The 17,459-nt window shown below is 40.5% G+C and overlaps 1 protein-coding gene across 3 annotated transcripts in view; it reads left to right on the plus strand.

Moving 5' to 3' along the window:
• LOC149455751 (platelet-activating factor acetylhydrolase-like) overlaps positions 1-17,459 on the plus strand; it is a 90,509-nt gene that overhangs the window by 50,827 nt on the left and 22,223 nt on the right. For all 3 annotated transcript variants that reach the window (XM_089685898.1, XM_089685895.1, XM_089685896.1), the window contains exons 2-3: positions 8,461-8,613; positions 12,240-12,390. In XM_089685898.1, the coding sequence (XP_089542024.1) occupies positions 8,515-8,613; positions 12,240-12,390 (250 nt within the window). In that variant the 5' untranslated portion in view covers positions 8,461-8,514. The remainder of the gene's footprint in view (positions 1-8,460; positions 8,614-12,239; positions 12,391-17,459) is intronic.

Below are 17,459 nucleotides of genomic sequence, written 5' to 3' on the forward strand. Positions count from 1 at the left end.
TCAGTCTCTCAGCCACGTTCTGAGAGACGAAGCCAGCTGTCAATCAGATCGCTGAGTTGAACTCAACAGTTGGAATCCTTCCAAAGCCTGGATTGGCCCTGCCCCGTCAGCTGCTATTGAACAATATCCCACTATCAGCTGGCTCTGGGTCAAAGGGGAACAAAAGTAAGTGTATTCCTGTGACCCACTAGAGAAGCTAGACCTTTTTTTTACTGATATCAAGACTGTTTCTTCATTCAGAAAGCTTTATTATGCTGAGCTGGGACTTTGTGAATGCAGCTATCTGGATCAGGTGATCCTCAGCACTACCTTGGAGCCGTACCTGGACCCTGCTGGACTGAAGATTGTGGGGCTAGTCTGTGAAGTGATCTTTGAGCACTGGGCTCTGCTTGTGGCACTCCCCAAACACCTAATGCACTGGTGTGTTATCCACATAGTGCTTTACAGGTCCAGGGCCTTGACATAGCCTCTGGTGTGATCCTGATCCCTGAAGACACTGTAAGGAGTATGCACGTGGTAGGGGCAACGTTTGCCTGGAATGTAATATGTCAATTGGGTTCTGTATGTGACACTGTGATCAGGGCTTTACCTTTTGTTTTTCCTATTTGCCACCTCATAGTTACTCCAGCTCCATATAACGTAGTCCTCTGCAGTTGGTTGTGAGTATCCCAGATGCTTCTGGTGTGCATTGCTGCCTCTATTGTTCCACAGTATGTTAAATCATAAGCACAGTTGGAGAAGTCCCACAGGCCTGTCCAGCTCATGATCCTCTTGCAGCTCTGGGGTGGTCTGCAGCGTTCTTCTCAGTCCTAAACAAAACTTTTGGCTTAATGTTGTGGCCATTCTGGTGTTTAGAGACAAAGTTGATAAGCGTCTGGAAACCCTTTCCAAGTCCTTGTATGCTTAGCAGGTCCTGCCCTGCGACCTGCTATTTTTGTAATGTCAATTTGCAAAACCCTGAGGGTGTAGTCTAAGGAAATATCTAAAGAAATCAAAACCATCCTTACTGATCAATCAGTTATGGAATGTTTACAGCTTGTGCCTGCTGCATTGTACTGTTATGATAATGATTAGTGGATAATTGTTCATCTCATTTTCAGAATGAGTCTTCTGTTTATTAATATGCAGAGGACTCTCTGGCTAAAATACTGGTCTGCAGAACAACAATGTAAAAAGCTCTGCAAGCCCTTCAATGGTGAAAGTCTCTTTGGGGCTTCCCTCAACAACTTAATTAATGAGGCCACTGGTGGTAAAAGTACCTTTTTACAACAACAAAGAAACCCAAGTATCCAACTGGCAAAACTTATTCTACCTCTGAAGGCAAGAGGAGCTCCTTTCCTTTCTCTCAGGCCTCTTAAGTCCAAAATCTGAGACCCAGATCACACGTAAATCCTGGGCTCCTAAGACCTCCAAGTCTTGTTACGCTCACATAACATTCCTATAGTGGAAATCTCAACCTTGTTTTCTCCTTAGTTTAAAGAACACCCTTTTGAACCCATGAGAGATATTCAGCTTTCCTTATTGCAACCATATTTCTGTCAAAGTTGGAATCCTTGTCTTGTAAACAATTCTTTCTGGACCTCCTCAAGGATAAAGTTATTTTGAGGCCCAGAGCCATTTTTCTTCCTAAAGCCCGTTAAACATAGGCCAAATACCGGCCGGTATTGGCCAGTTCAATAGAAACCTGCTGACATTTGGCCTGTGTGTACACCTGCCTGTCTATCAAACGGGCATGCTGAAAAACAAGCATCCGATCGGCATCTGAGCAGTGCTGGCAGACGATGTGTTCTGGTTGGGGGGGCATTCCCCCTGTCAGAACACAATAGCTCAGGAAGGAGATCGCTGTACTAACATTGTATCGTTAGTACAGCAAGCTCCTTCTGAGCTCTTCATTTTGTTTTTGTTCAGCCCTCTGGGTGGAAGAAAAAAACGATAGTGTGCACCCAGCCTTAGACGGCCTCTACCTTCCACCTTAACCAAGACATTGTTCTTCCATTTCTCTGTCTTGCTCTAGTTCACCCTAAGGAAATATCCCTCAATTGCTTGACTGGTAAGAGATCATGTCTACTTCTCTGCTTACTTCTGTACTTAGCAGTTGATTTACTAAAACCTGAGAGTGCACAATCTGATGCAACTCTGCTTAGAAACCAATCAGTCAATCAGCTTCCAGGTTTTTTTTTGTCAAAACTTAAGGGCTCTTTCACACTCTTTCCGTATGTCTGTTTTTCATATGTCCATTTACAGATGAAAAACAGACACCCATGTATTTCTATGAACTAGCGGATGTAAACGAATGATCATCTGTTTACATCCGTTAATGTCCGCATCTGTTTACATCCGTTTTTTTGAATGGAACAAAACCCTATTTTTCTTCCGTGAAAACAAATGAACAGATGAAAAACGGATGTAAACAGATATACAGTCTGTTTTTGAGTTGGTAAAAGATGTAAAAAAAAAAGGATGTAAACTGGAGAAACACGGATGCACACTGATGAAAAGTGGATGAAAAATGCATGTAAACTGAAGAAAAACTGATGTGAACTGATGAAAAACTGATGTGAACTGATCCATTTTTTCTTGGAAAAAAGCATGACTGAACTGATAAAAAACCGAAATGTCCGTATGAAAAGACTCTAATTGAACAAGCTGAAATTAAGCTGGCCATACACGGGTCAAGTTCCAAAAGAATTTTCTTTAAAAGATCTTTTCTAAGATTTTTTGTTTTGCACTGTTAGTGGGCCACAACAACAGCTGATTTTAGAGCGACCATCGAATTTGAGTGATCGGCATGTTTGAAATTTTTTGAAAATGAACAAATTTCTAATCAAAGATGGGAGAATTGTGCGAGAAATGAGCATGAGCTGTGGCCTGGAAAGAAAAGATACAAAAATTATTTTCTGTAACAACATGAGGTGAAGTTAAAGGCTTGGTTGGTCAAATTTCGAAATCAATGGTGGCACCATCGGATTACAAAATGCACAAAATTTCCGATTTTCTAAAGAAAGTTAGTTTGGAATTCGACCCACGTATGGCCTGCATTAGAACCTCATTGGCTACCATGCACAGCTGTACGAAATTTTGCACTCTCCAGTTTTAGTAAATCCCCCTAGAAGTCTGCTTAGGCTAATTGGCACACCAGCGGCTTATGCAGGCCATACATGGGTTGAATTCCGAATGAATCAGAGATTTTGTACGTTTTGTAATGCGATGGTGCCACTATTGATTTCAAAATTCAACCAACCAAGCCTTCAATTTCGCCTCGTGTTGCTACAGAAAAGAATTTTTGTGGCCAAGAATTTTCTTTTCTTTCCAGGTCACAGCTTTGTATTTCTTGCACGATTTTCGTAATTCGTTTGTTTTTTGAAAAAAATTTCAACATGCCCGATCACTCAAATTTGATGGTCACACGAAAATTGGCCGTTTCTGTGACCCACTAATGGTGCGAAATTGGAAAGAAAATTCTTAGAAAAGATTTTCAAAAGAAAATTCTTTCGGAATTCGACCCGTGTATGGCCGGCTTTAGGCTAATTGGTAGACTGGTGGCCATGCATTCAGTGCAGCTGCTGTTATGAATAAGTACCGTTGCAAATGTTAAAAACTGATGAAACCCCAGTTTAGAGTCTTTGCTGTGACCTTTGGGAATCAATTGCTCCACAGTACAAGCTCTTTTGCTGCTTGTAAATACGTTAATGTCCACGGTCTGGGAAATAAGAATTTCATGCAGTGTGCACTCCAAACTCAAGTGCAAGCTTACTATATCAAGTAAATAGATGCATGTGAAAGTGCATCGTCTTCTGTAGTCTACAAATGATAGTTTACCAGCAATAAGTGCTCATGCGCTGGGCTTGTTTGTTTTGCAAAAAAGACACCTTAGTAGATAAATCAATATATCCAAAAGCAATAAAAAATTGGCAAGTATAATCTTTCTTCCAAGGATAACCGGAAAAGAAAAGGGGATTTCAACTGCTCATTAAGAAAAGACGATTTTACTATAGGCATTGGAAAAGGATCTTTAGCCACTTCTGGACCAGCGATGTACCTGTACTCCAATGAATTTTTGGTGGGTATACTGGAATGATGCATGCAGCTGCACGCATCACCTTGGTACCGTTTTTTAAAGCCGTGTGGATTTTAAATCTCCAGACCTGTGAAGCGGCTTTCTCTCTTCTCCTTGCAGGGATAACAGTACAGTCTACATGGCTCCTGATTGGTCAGCAGTGCCACGGTGTTGGCTAATAAAAAGCCGTCTAGCCCATAATGTCATCCATGCACTGAGAGGAGAGAAAGCCACGGGGGTTTCAAATCTCTAGCTTTTCCTTCTGTGGCAACATGGGATCCGTGCACAACTCCTGTGTGAACTCAGGATATGACAAGCCTGGGTTCACACAGGAGCAGTGGGAAACTGCGTGGAATTTGGACAGGAATTGCATTCCTCTTCAAATCACATAGTATTCTTTGTGGTGTAATTTTGCTTCCATACATTTTGTATTGATGCAAATCGCATGGCAAAGTTTCGGTTCCAGGTATTGGGAGCATTTTCATGAGTACTCGTAAAGCAGCTCAGTACAGGCACCGATACAGATCTTAGTATCCATATCACTGTATCCCTAAAAAGAAAACTTGTGGCTTTGTGTAACAAAAAAAAAGTCTTATCCACCCGTTGGCTTGCACACAATTTTGGGGTAATTTGGGGCATTTTTTTTACATTTAGCCAAGTAACCTCTGAAGACCTCAGATTGCACCCCAGGGTGCCTAGGCACCCTGGTAGAAAAAGGCTAATGTATGCATTGGAGCATATCCTGGGTAAAGTTAGTTTTTTTATTAATTCTTTTACGTAGAATGGAAAATAAACTTGCAGTTGCAATCATGTTCGGAAGACATGGCCAAATAATGTGTTTATAACTGTTCATGTTGTGAGCTGGCTGTTCTTCTTTATTATGAGAGAACACTTCTCTTTCTCTATACACGGCTAGCTTTTCACTGTATCGCTGAACTATGGTGTGTGTATGTACTGCAAAACAGAAGAAAGGAATTCATTCACGAGTTACAGCCACTTCATTTTAAAGTAGCTTGAAAAAATATGCACAGAAGAGTAGCAAGTGTTCTTTGGCCTATAATAGTCCATATTGTATTGATTTTTGTGAAAGCCCTGAGTTATAAATGAACAATGGCAAGATGCCATTTTCATACAGTTTGAATGCTTAACCACTTCAAGTCCGGACATTTTTACCCCCTTCCTGTCCAGGCCAATTTTCAGCTTTCAGCGCTATCACACTTTGAATGACAATTGCGCGGTCATGCAGAGGATTTACCCCCCTTCCTGACCAGGCCATTGTTTGTGATACGGCGCTGCAATACTTGAACTGGCAATTGCGCAGTCATGGAACGCTGTACATAAATGAAATATATGTCCTTTTTTTCCCACAAATAGAGCTTTCTTTCGGTGGTATTTGATCACTTGTGCGCTTTTTATTTTTTTGCGCTATAAACAAAAAAATTAAATGTTGTTTTTTTTATTTTCAAATTTTATGCTATAAAACATATCCAGTAAAAAAAAATTCTGCTCCATGTCTTTGCTAAAACAAAATCCCAATACATGTAAATTAATTGGTTATAGCATTTACAAATGGCAATATACATACTGGAATTTTTATTTATTTATTTATTTTTTTATACTAGTAAAGGCGGTGATCGGTGACTTATAGCAGGACTGCGGCAGGCATTCTGACACTGGGGGGGAACTGACTGCCACTGACATTCCAATGACTCTAATACAGTGATCAGTGCCAATAAAAAAAAACTGACATTGTAGTAATGACACTGGGCAGGAAGGGGTTAACATCTTGAGCAATCAAAAGGTTAACAGTGTGCTGTGTGCTGTTTTACATAATGTGCTGTATGTGTTTTACTAGGTATATGTGCTGCTGTGTATTTCCCTGCTGTGCAGAGAAATACACAGCAGCATGTCCTTGCTGGCAGGAGAGAGACCTGTGTTGTTTACACACAGGTATCTCCCCTGTCAGTTCTACACGTCGATAGCCGGGTGCCGGCGGGAAATCTCTGGCTGGGACCCGGTCATTGACATACCTAGCTACCAATGGCAGTGTGGGTAGGGCGGTGTGCGCGCCCCCTACCTGGAGATGCAAATCACAGATATATATATATATATATATAGATATAGATAGATAGATATATATATAGATATAGATATAGATATATTTGTAATTTTGCGCAGCCCTGCTGCCCTGTAGCATTAGTTCTGCTATAGGGTGGCGGGCAAGTGGCTAAAACAGTTTAGTGCCGCGTTAACACAAATGTACTAACATTTAACTTTATTAGAGTCGCTATTAGAGTTTTTCTGTTATCTCTGTCCTAATAATATGAAAAGCAGAGGCTTTTATGTGTCTCAATAAAAGCTCCGTATACAGTGGAACTCCAGCCAATGTGTTTAGTTTCATTATTGGAAGCACTGGGCTTTTTTGCCATGCATCCTGTCCCTGAGACCAGCGGACAATAAGCTGAATTTTCTTGTTCAACCTTCTTTATTTTATGTAAAGAGATGAATGGGTACATTTTTTACAGTCCACTGTGTCACAGATTTCATATAGACAAAATATCTGTATAGGCATAACAGCCAATGGGAACAAGTAGATTATGGGAATTGCAAAGGGAATAATCTAGAGGGGGCTTAAGGGGTGACCTCAGGAAGAAAGATCAAAGAGGTATGTGGTGGAAGGACAGGGTGATGGGGCAGGAGTAAATGTAAATGGTGGACAGGCCCACTGAATTCCTCATAGCGACATGAGATTCCGGTCAAATCCTGAGGGAAGAAAACAGGATATCCAGGGCATCCAAATAGCCTGAATTTTTTTCTAATCTGTTGTTAGGCTTTGCTTCTGTCTCTTCATGAAGGGGAATGAAATGTAAGCTGAGTTTTATGTACGTCAGTCACGGGGTAAGAAGGGATCCAAAGTCCCCCAATGTTGTCACAGACAAAAATAACCTGATGGTATTTTTTTTTTAGCTCTGCTCCGCTGTATTCAAAACTGAAAAACACAAGTTGCAAATATCAGAGATTTTTTTTTTTTATGCAAATGTCAAGTTATAATTAGGGTGGATATCATTTAGCAAATTTTTGGTCAAATCCTTTTATTTAACTGCTATTTATTGTGCCACGTACAATACATACACTGATTCCACAAGAAAGCCTACTGTGAAGAGAAGACATGGCTTCTTCGACTGGGAAGAGACCAAAGCCATAAATCCTACTTTCACAACAGGGGGTAACTAACATCCCAATGGGGCCCCCAATGATTGCCTTGACACAGAGTGGCTCTTTCTGGGAGCTTCCACTCTGCTGAAAGTAAGTCCATCTGCATTGCCTATCTGCTCCTACCCCATCAGTAGAAGTTTGGCTTTCAGTAGGTCAATAGCTAGGACCAAAGGATGACAGATGACTTGGGGATAAGTTGCATACTCTGGACCACAGCCCTCCATGCTTATCTGTACATTACATGCCTCACACTGGTTGCACTGTATGCTACGTACTCCAAACAGCCCAATATAGAGCTGTACATTAAATATATGGACCATTGCACTCTGTACACCATGTTAAACATGACTTTCTGGACCACTGTATTCTATTGCAAAATTCAGTAGTCTGTAAGTTGCCTTGTTATATTTTCTGCTCCACTTCACTCTGCATGCCGTACAGGAGCACATCCTTGTGTCATGTAGCATCCTTGACTTTCCTAGGAGGCTGAGTGATGTCCCTGGCACCTAGGTGAGACCAGTAGGCTGGAAGCCTAAGTATGTTTTTATGGGGGATAATGGATTTTTCTAAATTTTTTTACACCTAGTGATTTAAAAATTATTTTTTATGTTTAAGTGAAAGGTCCATTAAGGCTAGGTTCACATATGTGCGGGTGGTGCCGCTGCGGATTCCGCATGAAAATCCATGCAGCCGCACCACCTGCATAGAGGAATGCGGACCCGCGAGCAGGTGCCAATAGTTCTAATGGCACGCCGCCCGCACTGGAAAACGCAACCGTACTGGGAACCGAGGTTCCCGTGCGGGCTGCGGTTTCCAAAGAAGTGCAGGGTCGTCTTCCCTACGGGGCATAGGAGTCCATTCAAATGAATAGGCTTTCGTGCCGTGCAAAACGTGGCCCGCACGGGCGCATATATGTGAACCAGAGGTTAACAAAGATTTGTTGATTTATTAGCATTTTATTACATTTGTATGCCATTTTTTTTACTATAGTTTTTTTCCTCTTATGTTGCTTATTTATTTCTCAATTTAAGTTTTGATAAATTAAAAAAACAAAACAAATGCAGACAATACATCTAAAGACTGACAAGCTGCAGTACATTATATTTTTGTTTTTTTAAGTTTGGATATACTGTAATGTTTTGACTTGTTTCTGCAGACACATCCATGAATCTCTTACTTTATTGCAGGCTCTGAAGAGCTTTCCCATCAGACGCTTGAAAGACTCTAGAGGAGCAGTGAGGATGGGAAGTTACAGCAGCGTCCATTTCTGTGGGATACCAAAGGGGAAAGGACCCCATGCAGTGGGCTGTACGGACCTGATGAGTGATCACACCATTCAGGTATTTAGCATTGTTTTGAACATTTCTTTCTAAGTTATTGAAAAAAAAAAAATAGCTTATAATAGCATTAAGAATTAAATATGGAAATGTTCTGGATCTGTAAGAAAAACATTTCAGAACTTTATTACCATGACACATTAACCTTGAAAATTGTGCATGTGAACTCATAGGACACAATCCCACTTCTAAGTGACTAATGTGCTTTTAGTGGCTACTGCTGGCTGCCCTGCAAGCTTCCTACAGTTGGCTGTATTCTGTTCTGCTAAACAGCTTGTGATCTGAGCTTCAAAAATACAAAACGGTGTGTTCTCTGATTCAAAGGTTAGACCTCACTGCATCTAGACCCACACATTGAAATGCGAAGCAGATAAAATATGTAACTACTGCACCACTGTGATCTTTCTACAAATCATTGTTTAAGTGACTCTGTCATTATACACTCACCGGCCACTTTATTAGGTACACCTTGCTAGTGCCAAGGAAATATCCCCCACACCATTACACCACCACCACCAGCCTGAACCGTTGATACAAGGCAGGATGGATTCATGTTTTCATGTTGTTTATGCCAAATTTTGACCCTGCCATTTGAATGTTGCAGCAGCCAGTCTGCTCATTCTCTTCTGACCTCTGACATCAACAAGCCATTTTCGTCCACACAACTGCCACTCACTGGATATTTTCTTTTTTGAGCCATTCCCTGTAAAGCCTAGAGAGGGTTGTGCGTGAAAATCCCAGTAGATAAGCAGTTTTTGAAATACTCAGACCAACCCATCTGGCACCAACAACCATGCCATGTCCAAAGTTACTTAAATCCCCTTTCTTCCCCATTTAGATGCTCGGTTTTAACTTCAGCAAGTCGTCTTCACCACTAGATGACTAAATGCATTGGGTTGCTGCCATGTGATTGGCTGATTAGCAATTTGTGTTACCGAGCAGTTGAACAGGAGTACCTAATAAAGAGGCCAGTGAGTGTATGTTGCTAATAACCTAATTATCTGACACATTTGCATACCTAAGGAAGTAAGTCTTTTATTTGGTACAAGCTTACCATTGTTACATTTTTTGTTAATACCATAAGTATATCCCACAATTACAGTATTAAACAAATACATGCTGACACTTTCAGGTAGCAGTGCCATCTAAAGACTAAAGTTTTTATTTGTCATTGAAGCTTCCATGTGATCACTATGGAGTTGATTTACTAAAACACGCTGAAGTTAGAAGCTGATTGGCTGTCATGCACAGCTGCACCTGATTTTGCACTCTGCGGTTTTTATAAATCAACCTCTATTTCTTAGCTGACATGGTGATCACAGGATCAGGATCCACCCTAATTGGTTCTCAATTCTTAAGGTGGGAATAAACGATTAGAAAATTGACTGATCGGTCATCCGACGATCAAGAGGCATTCGTTTGTTGGTCGAAATCATGGCCCACATTAACCAATCTAAAAAAATTGTTCGTCGGGCAATATGTAGTGTTGATGTCTTCTGTACAAGTGGAAGTGATGCGGTGTGCGTGTGACCTTGTAGCCACGCCCTTCCGGCCAGAACGAACGATATACTCCGCAATTAACAGCAATGTGTATAATATAGTTTATTACATTACCTATATACATAAATAGTGATACATAAAATATAATATACAGAATTCTGGTTTCATGATCTCATTAGGCCAATTTACTTTTTGTTACTTTTTGTTGGATTTTCCGTTCGTGTTTACGAAGATTCCTTAGACATAAACATCTGGGTCGTCTTCTGTTTCCGCTCATGCGTGATAGCGCTTGATAGATTTTTTTCGTACGACAGTCATACCACCGCATAGAAAATCAGTCGTTCATATGCAAAACAACAAAATTTTTCACTGTTGTTCAACCGGATTTTTTCATTCACAATATCGTTATTGGTTAAAACATCCTGCTCATCAATGAAGAGAAAATCGTTCCATCAGTGGTTCTACAACATTTTTCGTACGATTTTCTTATCGTGTGTACCGGGCATTAGTGTGGAACTGAGCTGTCAGAGAAAGCTGGTATTCAGAGCTAGCAGCTGTGTGAAGTATTGGTCACTAATTCTGAATAGGAAGGGTGCATACTGAGGTACAGTTGCGCTCAAAAGTTTGCATACCCTGGTAGAAATTGTTAAATTTTGGCATTGATATTGAAAATATGACTGATCATGCCAAAAAATGCTCTTTTATTGAAGGATGATGATCATATGAAGCCATTTATTATCAAATGGTTGTTTGGCTCCTTTTTAAATCATAATAATAACAGAAATCACCCAAATGGCCCTGATCAAATGTTTACATCGATGAGAAGGAGAAGAAGTGCCTCTAAGTGCGACATAACACTTTATTGAAGATAAAAGGTAGGAACACTCACATTTATGAGGTAAAAGTAATGCATGGTATAATGGTATGATGTGACATCGGACAGGGTAGTGTAGTCATCCGTATAACTGAGCTGTCATCGGTAAAAGGTCTCAGCGTACCGCTGGAGCAGCGTGGTGACTGGAGGGGAGACAGCTGAGTTTCCGGCCAGTGTGCACGTCCTCACTCTGAGCCGGGTGGAACGCATGCTGGAATGCATCGGTGGCGTGAGCGTGATGACGTCAGTATCCCAAGGTGCACTGTTACGTGTTTCGGAGCATACGCTGGCCGGTAAAGGCGGAAGTGCTCTCCTTTTTCAAGCAGCTTGAAAAAGGAGCTCACTTCTGCCTTTCCCGGCCAGCGCATGCTCCGGATGAGTACACTCCCCAAGGTCAGGTAGACCAAGAAAGATTGCAGCCATAACTGGCAGAAGAATTGTCCGGGTGCTTCCACATAAGAGCTAACAAACTCATTGACTATTTATACACTGACACTAATTGCAATTTAAAAAGCCACAGAGGTGGGACATTAACCTCCAATTGGCATTTTAACCCGTGTGTGTTACCTTGTGTGTCTGTACCAAGGCCAAACATTCAAGGGGAGGGAAACTTTTGATTCGGGCCATTTGGGTGATTTCTGTTATCATTATGGTTTAAAAAGGAGCCAAACAACTATTTGATAATGTCTTCATATGACCATCATCCTTCAATAAAAGAGCATTTTTGGCATGATCGGTCATATTTTCAATATCAATGCCAAAATTTAACAATTTCTGCAAGGTTATGCAAACTTTTGAGCACAACTGTATATGTCAGAATGTTAGGGATAACTGACAACATAGTCCACCAATTATCTGTTAAGGTGCCTGTAGACCTTAGCAACTAGTTAAAGGACCACATTAGGCCTATAGGGCAACCTCCAATAACCCAGGAAGTATACTGTAGTTATTGGTCAGGTTAGAACATCTTTCCCAATCACTACTTCTTCCACCGAGGTAAGTCAGAGATGAGAGTTCCTCCATTTTCCTCCCCATTTCCTCCTTTCTGCATATTCTTCCCCATTTTTTTTTTCTTTATCCATTACTTAAACAGGAATGCTTTCACAGTCACAGAACTTCTGCTTGTAACAGAATCTGAAGACATTGTAAAGTGTTTGGTATGTGTTTCCTCATCTGAATTTTTCCATTGGCCAGTATTATTTGCGCTCCCCTTATAGTTACATGTTATTCTGATGAGTGGTTGTCTTTTGTGCAGGGCACTTTTCTTCGACTGTTCTACCCTTGTGTGGATAGCGATGAATATGAAGAGGCTCTATGGATTCCCCGTAAAGAGTATTACTTAGGACTCGCAGACACTCTGAAGCTGAACAGGACTCTAATTGATTTTGTTTTTAGCTATTACTTTGGTAAGTGTGTAAAAACTGTCAGCATTCAAGTGCTAAAAGGATACAATCTTCATAGTGGATTACTTTCTTTCAATATTTCATGCAAAGAATGTTCTCATAACAATACACAGTATGAAAGTATATCTAAGGCCTTGCAGCTCTATCCAGACTTGGAAATCTTTAAACTGGCCTATAAACAAAAAGAAATCACCAGGGGTGGACTGACCATTTGGAAACTCGGGCACCGCCCGAGGGCCCGGGGTCAGTAGGGGGCCCCATGAGATGCCCCTGGTACCTTTTTCATAGGCTTTTTTGAGTTTGGGCAAGGACACAGGGGCCCCATGATCCCCTATTGCCCAGGGGCCCCATGAGTTATCAGTCCGCCCCTGGAAATCACCCGGTCTCATGCAATATCTTTTATTAAATATTTTTTAAAATGTCTCTTTTGCTCACAAAATGTTTTTGGCAAATAATGTAAAAAACATGTTCATTAAGATAGAATCTCCCTCAACATGCTGGATGCAGGTGACCCACTGCTGAGTTTATCTAGCTTCACTTACACCCGGGTCACATCAAAGCCGATTTTGAAATCGTGCGACTTACAGTGAAGTCGCACGATTTAAAAATCGGGTGACCTGCCGATTTCATTGCGATTTGCAAGACATCTGACACAGATGTGTATGCAAATCTCAACAAAAGTAGTGCATGTACTCCTTTAGAAATTGGTGCGGCTCCAACCAATAATAGTGGACAATAGGGTGCGACTTGGCATACGATTTGCAAGTCGCATGCCATGAAAATAGCACTCAATATGACTGGGGGCTTAGTCACAAACATACAGGTGTGCAATGTTATTGCATTTCAAGGGGAACACCTCTTCAGAGCTACATGACCTTATGCAAAATCTCATATTTATTTATTTATGATTGGTAGTTATATAGTGCTGTCAATTTACGCAGCACTTTACATATATATTGTACATTCACATCAGTCCCTAACCCTCAAGGGGTGTGCAATATAAGATCCCTAAATTACTATACATTCATACATACACATACTAGGGCCAATTTAGACAGGAGCCAATTCACCTACCAGCATGTCTTTGGAGTATTGGAGGAAACCGGAGTACCTGGAGGAAACCCACGCAGGCACAGGGAGAACATGCAAACTCCAGGCAGGTGGTGCTGTGGTTGGGATTTGGGAGGATCCTAGTACTGTTCGGCGGAAGTGCTAAACATCTAGCCATTGTGCTGCCCACTTGGGGCACCTGTATGGTTGTGTCTAAATGAAGCTAGATGGATTTGATAGCAGGTCACCTGCATCCAGCATGTTGAGGGAGATTCTATCTTAACCATTAGCTGCCCGGCCAATGGCCGTTTGGTGGCTTCAATTGTGTCCCTGCATTCCGGGTGCAAGGCCATTTGGTGTGCTCCCGCACATGCGCCGTTTGCGCTAATGCAGAGCGGCGCAGCAGTGCGATCTGTCACCGGACGTGCACCTCGGACACAGCCGATGACAGATCCGAGTACCGGCTCCCGTTGCTGGTACCATGTGACCTGCTGTGACCAATCACAGCAGGTCACATGACAGTTGTATACAATGGATGGCTTCATTCATGATGCCATCCATTGTATACTAGTGCCTAGCTGTGAATGGTCACAGCTAATCACATGCACATGTCATGTGATTAGCTGTGACCAAATCACAGCTAAGTACAAAAAAAAAAAAAAAAAGCTGAATGAATCGATTTCATTCAGGTAAATGCTTGCTTATAGCAAAGTAATTCTTTGCTATAAGCAAATTGTGCAAAAAAAAAAAATACTGATCACTTCCCCAAAGTAGTACAATGTTACTATGGTAACATTGTACTACTTTGGTCATAGTAAAATATGAAAAAAAAAAAAAAAAAAATGTAATAAAAAATTAAATATAATAAAAAAATATATATATATATATATATATATTTTTTTTTTTTTCATACTGTCACCAGTCAGTGTCCCTGTTCACCGCCATGCCAGTTATATGATGATGCTGTACTGCACTGGTGACAGTATGGCTGTCAGTACTTCAGGATTGATCAATATTCAGATCTATCCCATAGTTTGTGAACTCTATAACTTTCCTACAAACTAAAAAATACATCCTAATTTGGGGTATTTTCACCAAAGACATGTAGCAGAATACATCTCGGCCTAAATTTATGAAGAACAATTATTTATTTGTAAACTTTTATAACAGAAACAAAGAAAAATGTGGGTTTTTTTCAAAATTTTTGGTCTTTTTTTGTTAATTTAGCAAAAAATAAAAACCCCAGCGGTGATTAAATACCACCAAAAGAAAGCTCTAGTTGTGTGAAGAAAATGATAAAATTTTAGTTTGGGTACAATGTTGTATGACCGCGCAATTGTCATTCAAAGTGCGAAAGCGCTGAAACCTGAAAAATGGCCTGGGCAGGAAGGTGTAAAATTGCCCGGTATTGAAACGGTTAATGAACGTGTTTGATATGTTCTTTTGTCAAGCACCTTTTATGAGAATAAGAGATTGAAGATATTGCACAAAGTCATTTTATAGTTGAGTTTGGTAAGGTTAAAACGTTAGTAACATGAATTTGTTTATACAGGAAAATTATTAAAGTGTATCTAAAGCCAAAATTTGCTTTTAGTTTTGGAAGGAGTGTGGAGAACCCCTGTCAGGTGTTTATCATTGGCTCTGTCCCTGCTGGGGAGATTCACCCTTTCTCTTTGTCCTGGTGACCATTAATAACAGGATTGAAATTGAAGAGAAACTAGAAGAGAAATAGAGAAGAAATCTGCCAGAGGACATTTGTTCCAATGAAAACTAAAATCTGGCCATACAATGATCGAAGTGTTGTTAGTTCAGCAGGGTCCGGCCTAATTTTGATCAGTGTGTGGCTGTTCCTGTTCGACAGAAGTCCATTGTCAGATTGATTTCTGTTGAACGAACAAGTTGGAAAACTTGTTGATCATCAGCTACAGCCAATTAGGTGCACCCTCTGATCAGTGAATGTTGTAGCAGTGGGGGATTCCTTCATCAACCTCATGTCAGAGACAAGAGATACCGCTGCTCCAGGTCATTCTGGGCTGCAGAAATTCATTGCTGCAAAGTTGCTCACTGAGCTCGCATGCTGCACACAAGGTAGAAGAAAAATCGACGAGCAGCCGCACTCCAAACTTAATCCTCTTTATTAACATATACAAATCTAAGGCAATGCACCATACAGTGGGGAAAAGGGGAAGGTTGACACGTTTTGCCCGTTATTCATAACCTTATCACACCAGTTACTGAGCACCTCATCTGAAAAAACACCTCATCTGGAATATGCAGCTCAGTTTTGGGCAGCAATTCACAAAAAGAACATTGGGGAACTGGAGAAAGTACAGAGAAGGGCAACCAAACTGATAAGAGGCATGGAGGAGATCAGTTATGAGGAAAGATTAGAGGAACTGAATTTATTCTCTCTTGAGAAGAGGAGATTAAGGGGGGATATGATCAACATGTATAAATACATCAGTGGTTCATATAGTGAACTCAGTGTAGAGCTATTCACCCTGAGGTCATCACAGAGGACAAGGGGGCACTCTTTACGTCTGGAGGAAAAGAAATTTAATCCCCAAACATGGAAAGGTTTCTTCGCAGTGAGAGCTGTGAAAATGTGGAATGGATTTCCTCAAAAGTTGGTTCTGGCCAGCTCAGTGGATTGCTTTAAAAAAGTCCTGGATTCTTTCTTAGATACACAGAATATAACTGGATACTAACATTTATAGGTAAAGTTGATCCAGGGAATATCCGATTGCCTCTCGGGGGATCAGGAAGGTATTTTTTTTCCCTGCAGGAGCAAATTGGATCATGCTTTGCTGGGGTTTTGCCTTCCTGGATCAACTGTGGGTATAGGATTATAACTTTTTTTTCTTTTAATGGTTGAACTGGATTGACTTTTGTCTTTTTTTTTTTTTCAGCCAGACTAACTATGTAACCTTTATAAATCCCACTAGCAAATGCGACTAATCAGCTCAGAAGTGGATTGCTGCCCAAAAATCTGGCTCAGATGTCCTATAACAGAACCCACTTCATATAAAAACATTAGAAAAACTCTTTTTTTTTCCCACAACAAGATAGAGACATTATCAATACTCGCAGGTTCGAAAAAAAAAAAAAACTAAAAGTGTATGGACAGCTTAAAAGAGAATTTTCCTAACTTTAGATTTCTTTTGACTTCCTGTTCTGTCTTTTGGACAGAAGGTGAAGGTATATTAACTCAACAGGAATTTAAAGTGTTAAAGTGTACCTGGGCTTAGACTATGGACATTACTTGCCCTCCAGAAGATTTACCCCCTTCCTGACCAGGCCATTTTTTGCGATACAGCACTGCATTACTTTAACTGACAATTGCATGGTCATGCAACGTTGCACCCAAATTAAATTTATGTCCTTTTTGTTTCCCCCAAATAGAGCTTTCTTTTGGTGGTATTTGATCACCTCTTGATTTTTACTTTTTTGCGCTATAAAAACCGCTAACAATTTTGGAAAAAGAACCAATATTTTTATTTTCTGCTATAAAACATATCCAATAAAAAAAAAATTTTAAATCAAATTTCTTTAGAAGTTTAGGTCAACATTTATTCTGCTACATATTTTTGGTAAAAAAAATCCCAATAATTGTATGTTGATTAGTTTGTGCAAAAGTTATAGCGTCTACAAACTATGGTACATATACTGGAATTTATTTTATTTATTTTTTATACTAGTAATGGCAGCGATCAGCGACTTATAGCGGGACTGCAATATTGCGGTGGGCATTTTTACACTTTGCGGGAACCAGTGACACTAATACAGTGTTCAGTGCTAAAAATATACACTAATCACTGTGCTAATGACACTGGTTGGAAAAAGGGGTTAACATCCAGGGTGATCAAAGGGTTAAGTGTGTACCTAGCTATGTGCTTGGTGCACACTTAGTTTTTACTATGGGAAGTGATGGATCATGTTCTCAGCTCTGTAGAGATACACGATTCATAACTCCCCTCGTCACAAAAGAACTGGATACATCTCTGTTCTTCCTGTCTGACTGA

Source organism: Staurois parvus, unplaced genomic scaffold, assembly GCF_062004578.1.
Source record: "Staurois parvus isolate SC_StPar_1 unplaced genomic scaffold, SC_StPar_1.0 ptg000388l, whole genome shotgun sequence".
Taxonomy (NCBI): domain Eukaryota; kingdom Metazoa; phylum Chordata; class Amphibia; order Anura; family Ranidae; genus Staurois; species Staurois parvus.